The sequence below is a fragment of the Camellia sinensis genome, chromosome 7 (genome assembly GCF_055761805.1).
Source record: "Camellia sinensis isolate YWXY chromosome 7, ASM5576180v1, whole genome shotgun sequence".
In the NCBI taxonomy this organism is placed as follows: domain Eukaryota; kingdom Viridiplantae; phylum Streptophyta; class Magnoliopsida; order Ericales; family Theaceae; genus Camellia; species Camellia sinensis.
Genome location: NC_138967.1, coordinates 18,225,923 through 18,232,833, shown reverse-complemented (window position 1 = coordinate 18,232,833; position 6,911 = coordinate 18,225,923). Strand labels below are relative to the sequence as shown.

General features: G+C 37.1%; 1 protein-coding gene across 1 annotated transcript; it reads left to right on the top strand.

Annotated features, from left to right (window-relative positions):
- Positions 1–300: 300 nt before the first annotated feature.
- On the top strand, positions 301–5,740 carry LOC114281730 (type IV inositol polyphosphate 5-phosphatase 7). The gene is made up of 13 exons (XM_028224283.2): positions 301–1,180; positions 1,310–1,400; positions 1,789–1,857; positions 2,017–2,140; positions 2,229–2,333; positions 2,447–3,227; positions 3,318–3,511; positions 3,634–3,742; positions 3,842–3,990; positions 4,357–4,599; positions 5,121–5,196; positions 5,288–5,445; positions 5,526–5,740. The coding sequence occupies exons 1-10, from the start codon at positions 1,151–1,153 to the stop codon at positions 4,577–4,579; spliced, it is 1,875 nt and encodes a 624-aa protein (XP_028080084.2). The 5' UTR covers positions 301–1,150; the 3' UTR covers positions 4,580–4,599; positions 5,121–5,196; positions 5,288–5,445; positions 5,526–5,740.
- The last annotated feature ends 1,171 nt before the right edge of the window (positions 5,741–6,911 follow it).

Genomic DNA, 6,911 nt, shown 5'->3' with positions numbered 1-6,911 from the left:
GAAATTAGTTTTGGTACAATTTGTATTAAAACTTATAAGAAAAATTGAATTAAATAAATTTAAAAAACTTGAACATTTAAATTGGAGAATATTTTTTAATTATGAGTTAAAATTATTGATAACCTACAACAAAAACAGGGTCTATACTATTACAGTTCAAAGCCATGTATAGGAGAAGCATCCCAATCTCCATAAACAATTTGACAATTCATTTCTCCAAACATTCCTGTAAAACGGAACAAAACCCAAGAAAAGAAAAGAAAGGACAAATATAAAAACAAAAACAGCACTATTACTACTACACACATTCTCTTTATCTTTTCTGTGTCTTCCTTTAATTTAACTCTGCTTTAACTTTGATTGGGAAGACCAAATTGCAAAGAAAAAAAATATATACAGAGCTAAAGAGGCTCTATAGAGATCTCACACCCTTCACTTTGCTGACCAAATCAGCTGACTGGGGGTCGTTTTGATCTCAATTTTAAAGCAAAACGACATCCCCTTTTGCCCTATCATGTTGGGCCGGCCTTGGTTTTTGAGTTAAAGAAAAGGGCTTCACAGAGCGAGCGAGAGAGAGACAGAGAGAGAGGGTTTTCTTGAAACTTTCTTGAAACACAGCCCAGTTTTGAACAGAATAAAGTGCAGAAGACTCTCTCTCTCTCTCCCTCCTCTTTCTACCCTTTCTCTCTCTCTATGTTTGCTGCCTTGTCTTGTTCATAAGATTCAAGGACTAATCACACTTACCCACATTAAAGTGTTGTCTCTCTCTAGTCATTGGGGCTCTAATTTTACTGGGTTTTGGGCCATTGTCTCTCTTATACACATATACGCGCACACGTATATATCAGCTACAAGAGTGCCCACAATAGAAAAAGAAAGAAAGAGCCTTGTTTGACTAATCAGAATGCTGAGAAACTGATTTTCTTGCAATTTGAGGAAAGTAGAGGAATGCCTAAGTATAATTTTAAGTCTTTCTTTGTCAAACTATTGAGCTCCAATCACATCAATTTGTGAATCAGAGGCTGGGAAAAAATTCCTGTAATGGGGTTGATTTTATGTTTTTGCTGATTCTAAGCAAAATCCAGAAAACTGTGGGAATAGGAGGAGAGGGATATAGAAGGAGAGCTCTGTATGAAGAGGGAGTGAAACAATGAGAGATGAGAATACAAAGAAAAGCAAGGTTTTTCCCTCTATGCCCCCCCTCATTTTCCTGGAAAATAACATGATGATTCTCTCTCTCTCTCTCTCTCTCTCTCTCTCTCTCTCTCTTTATGCACTTCTGAAATGTTTTATCTTCTGTTTGGTAAAGCTCTCCTGGTCAAAGAAACTGATTAGGAAATGGTTCAACATCAAGAGCAAAACTGAGGAGTTTCAGGCAGAACATGAAGTTGTTTATGGGGGTGAGTACATTTTGTTTCTGTCTAGGTTTCTTGAAATTGTTTCCTTTTATTCAATTTAGGGTTCTGAAATTCTTAATCTTTTGGCCTGGTCCTCCATTGTCGAAACTGCTAATCTCATTTCTTACCCTCAGTTTGTCTCTACTCAGTGGAGGTTCTTGTCCTTTAATGTCCCAGAAAGTAAAGAAAATCTTTAGTTTCAAGTTTTCTTGGCAGCCAAACAATTTAGTGAATATACCTGTGTCCTTATCTATATTTTCTAGAATACTATTTGGATCATACTTGCTCTGCCCCTTATTTTTTCTTCTTCTTTAAATTTAAAAAGCTTGTTAATTATTTGTGTTCTATTATAAGATTTGAATCGATGCATAAACACTGATTTGTCTTTCAGGTGGTGATGTGGAATGGAGAAATAGCTTCTCAGAGAGGGAACCATGTACAATTAAGAAAAGTAGAACAGGTTCTCTCTCTATTTATATAGCATACATGTGTATACATATCTGCTATTCCTTTGCAAACCTCCCAAAATTCGACAATTATGTTGTTTAGGGGAAATTGGGATTTGATTTTCCATTTTATGTTATTATTCCTAATCTCGTTCGCCCAATTGGATGCACAGAAAAATCAAGGAAGAGCACAGAACGAATTGGGCGAACAGAAAAATCAAGGAAGAGCACAGAACGTGTCCGGCGAGGGAGAGTTGATCTTGATCATCCTCAAATTATAAATGTGCAGAACTATAGGTTTGTCTCTTATTATTCTTTTAAATCTTTTCCTTTTAAATGATATATATGGAGCTTTGTTGTAATCTTATTTTCCCACTTGGGGCAGCATGTTTGTGGCAACATGGAACGTGGGTGGAAAATCGCCAACGAGTAATTTGAATCTTGATGATTTTTTGCATTCTTCGCCTCCCGCAGACATTTATGTTCTTGGGTAATGAATTGTTAGTTTTCTTTTTTTCTTTTTTTTCATTTCAAAAATTTAACCAAAGTCTGATACTAATTGGTTACTAATCGAAAACATGTGCTTTTGTTTTAATTATTTAGATTTCAAGAAATAGTTCCTTTGAATGCGGGGAACATTCTAGGCGCTGAAGACAATGGCCCTGCAAAAAAATGGTTAGCTTTAATCCGAAAAACACTAAACAATCTTCCCGGAAGTAGTGGAGGAGGTGGGTACTATACACCTTCTCCAATCCCCAATCCAATTGTAGAATCGGATGCAGATTTCGAGGGATCAACCAGACAAAAAGCGTCATTTTTCCACCGTCGATCATTCCAAACACCGTCCAGCTGGAGGGCTGAAAATGATCCGTCAGTGTCCCAGCCTCGCCTTGATCGGCGATACAGTGTTTGTGATCGGGTGATCTTTGGTCATAGGCCAAGTGACTACGACACTAGTTTCAGATGGGGTCATAGGCCAAGTGATGCTTCGTGGAGTCACAGACCGAGCGACTCTTCATGGGGTCACAGACCGAGCGACTATTCCGGGGGTCACAGACCGAGCGATTATTCTGGGGGTCACAGACCGAGCGACTATTCATGGGGTCAGAGGCCAAGTGATTTTTCAAGATGGGGTTCATCGGATGATGATTATGGGACTGGGGATTCACCTAGCACTGTGTTCTCACCGTTATCTAATGCTGGATCGGCACCAATGGAAGATGGGTATAGAATGCCGGGAAATTCAAGGTACTGCTGTGTTGCAAGCAAGCAAATGGTTGGGATTTTTCTCACGATATGGGTTAAGAGCGATCTAAGGGAACACGTTCGCAACATGAAAATATCTTGTGTGGGCCGAGGATTGATGGGCTACCTTAGAAATAAGGTATCATGGTGGATTTGATTATTTTTCCTATAATCAATTTTGGAAATAATAAACCGTGTAAATGAAACAATACCGTTCTTGGTTTTGCAGGGATCTATTTCGGTCAGCATGCTGTTACACCAAACAAGCTTTTGCTTTATCTGTAGTCATTTGACCTCCGGACAGAAGGAGGGGGACGAGCTACGTAGGAACTGTGATGTCATGGAGATTCTAAAGAAGACGAGGTTTCCACGAGTCAACTGCGTGGGTGATGAAAAGTCCCCTGAAACAATCCTTGAGCATGAGTAATACTCATGCCCTGCAACTATTAGTTAACTTGTCATTATTTGTGTCACAAAAGAAAATGAATCATATTTTAACAATCAGGGAAAAAATTAACTATATTTTATGTTTTGATTTGATCTAGTCGAGTTATTTGGCTTGGGGATCTGAATTATCGGATTGCGTTGTCTTACCGGTCTGCTAAGGCACTTGTTGAGATGCAAAATTGGAGGGCATTGTTAGAGAATGACCAGGCATGATACATATTTTCTTTTCTTTTTTTGTCAAAATATGTCACTTCTTGTACTTATTAAGTCGACTTTCAACTGAATCGACAATGCTTTTGTTGGCAGCTGCGGATAGAGCAGAGACGAGGGCGTGTTTTCCGTGGATGGAAGGAAGGGAAGATATATTTCCCACCAACTTACAAGTATTCAAATAATTCAGATAGATATACCGGGGACGATATGCACTTGAAGGAAAAAAGGCGAACACCAGCATGGTAAGAACATCTATCCTACCATAAAGTACAAGGAAATTCGCATATGTATACCTCAAGTTGCAATAATTACTAAAGAATATGCAAAAATGAAATACAGTTATAACTGCCAGCCGGGAAAAAAATTGTCGATAGAAGGAAAAAAACAGAACTAAAGACATCAAATTTTGGAATAAAAAACTTGGGAAGTTATATATGGGTAATTTGGGCATGAAAAATGTGTGACATAACTTCACTAAGTGAGTTGTGTGCGTTATATAATAGAATAGATAATAATAAAAATATATTTTTTGGGGGCAACTTTTTTTATTATTTTTATTTTAACTCTTTCAAGCAAGGCATTGAACTAGCTAATTTTCCTATGTTTAGGTGTGATAGAGTTTTGTGGTATGGAGGTGGTCTTCATCAATTATCCTATGTCCGAGGGGAATCTAGGTTCTCGGATCACAGACCGGTTTATAGCATATTTTGGGCTGAGGTTGAGTCATACCAAGGCCGCTTGAGAAGAAGCATGAGTTGTTCTGGTTCTAGGGTTGAGGTGGAGGAGCTATTACCGTACTCGCACGGATACACTGAACTCTGCTTTTTCTAGAAGATGCAGAGAGCGTTTGGGTATGTTCTCTCTCTCTCTCTCTCCCTATGTCCTCATCCCGAATTGTAACTATATTCTCTCCTTTGGGCTGAGTGCTCACGACTTCAAAACACGTTATTACTACAAAGGCATGTGAACTCACTTCAATAAGCTCAGAAATTTTTTTTGCTGCCTAACTGATGTGGGACGGGATGTTACATTAATCTGTCAATCGCCTATTTGGTGTTTTCCTTTCCCTTTCTTTGAACCCCTCATTTGCAGTTTTTGGGTGGTGATGTGCACGAAAACTGACTATGCTTGGGGCCCTCGCTCCATGGATTCCTCCATGGATTCTGGAATCCATGGATGTAGAACCTCACAAGGAGCTGTCGTTTTTTTGGTTTTTAGCACATGGGTTGTCCAAATCTACTTCAAAAATCCATATCTAGAACAGAATATGTACTTGGCATATTGCTTGCATTTTCTGTCCCCTCCAGCGTATTCTTGACCATATCTATCATATATTCCTTTTCTTACTGATTTTCTTGGTCCCCTCTTGCAGGCAAGAAATTTCTTCAAAGAAATTCAGCCTTTGGAAAAATGATGGAGACATGTCCATTTCCCACTAACCAAAAAATGTTAGTCATTCTCTTTTTTCCTTTTTTCTTTGTTTTGCTATGACTTTCTTTTCTTTTCATCTGATTTTTGCTCTTTACTTTCTCTTATCAGGTGTGTGTATATTTGCATTTTTGCTCGCTAACTGACTTCACACGACTCTGATTTTGCGTACTTAATTCATCATTATACCATTTCAAGCACGATTCAATTACCCGATCAAGAAATTCCTACTTTACAAGCATTTGCAGTTGTCATACTCATACCTTCAGGTAAATTATTTGTGGCCTCTATTATGAGAATGAAAACATCTTTAACATTGTAGTTATTGAGAACTGTTTTCATTTTGCAGGTTGAATTTAAACCAATCAAGCATTGCCAAGTGGGTAAATCGGGATTATTTTAATTTTTTAGAAATTCTTTATATTTGTTTTGAGAAAGCAAAAGAGATGAGATGGTCAAAATAATCATTTGTGTGTTGCCTTTCTGTTTTGATTGAAAGGAGAAGTAAGAACTGAATGTATACTCATTTACTAGAAAGATACAAAAGATACAAAATTGAAGATATCAAGCCCCTCTTGTTCTATTGTTGCCAATGATTTTAGGCTCGGTCTGTTAAGTATGCACTGTGTGTCATTTTTGTTTCTGATATTTTAAATATGTTACTTTTTGACTTTTTTAATTCATGTTTAAATGGTCTCAGTGTCATTTTCGTTCAAATTTTTATAACAGATGTGGGGTATTTCTATCCAAATTTGGACAAAATTTGACGGAATTTTGTACGAAAATGACAGCTGAGACTATTTAAACCGTTGTAGCAGGAAACTCCTACGGGGCCTCTAACCTGCCCTGCCTCCGCTCTTGCTCTCAACCTTAAACTCTATTATAGGGTTCTCGATCTCCTTCTCTGCTTGTATATTATGATTTTAACCCAAATTGACTAACTTTGTAATAAAATTGACATAATTAAAATGAAACAGAGAATATCTTTGAGAACTGATAAAGAATTTAACCCAAGATTTTACTGAAAAAGGTGGTTTTCTTGATTGTCTCACCATCACACTTGTTTGCTTTTCTTTTTCCTGAGAGGTGAGAAACAAACTACAAAAAGCAAAAGACAATAACACAGTTCTGGCATGTGTATTTGGGAGCGAAGAAGCCATTATTGAGAAAAACTTCCTTTTGGAGAGATGTGTTATTTCCACATCTACCCTCTTACTTTTTATTTATTTTGTACTATTTTATAATCACACTTTGTCTCTTGAGGGCCACAGATAAGTCAAAGACAAGTTTTCACTCCCTCATTACCTGTCACCTCCAGCCAATCCCATCACACTCGGACAATGAAAAATTATTTAATATTTTTAAAGTAATATTTCATTCCATTCAGAGATTATACATGTCATATGTTTAAACCATTAACTACTACTTTATACTATCACCTGAACTTGCTTCAGCAGGCATTGAATAATTTCTCCTCCGGCAACCTTCACCATTCTGACAACTCCTTTCGGCAACTTATAAACATGTTTTATGTCGAGATTTTGTCACGGATTTGAACAGAAAAATAAGAGAACAGTAATATTGAGAGTCGAGTAAAAGTGTAAAGGAATTAATTATCACAATTTATAAAATAAAAAAAAAATCAATGATCAATGTGGGATTAGATAGAAAGTTAAAGGATGCAAAGGATAATTTAATCATATTATCAAATAAGGATTAGTTAGAGCATCTCTAA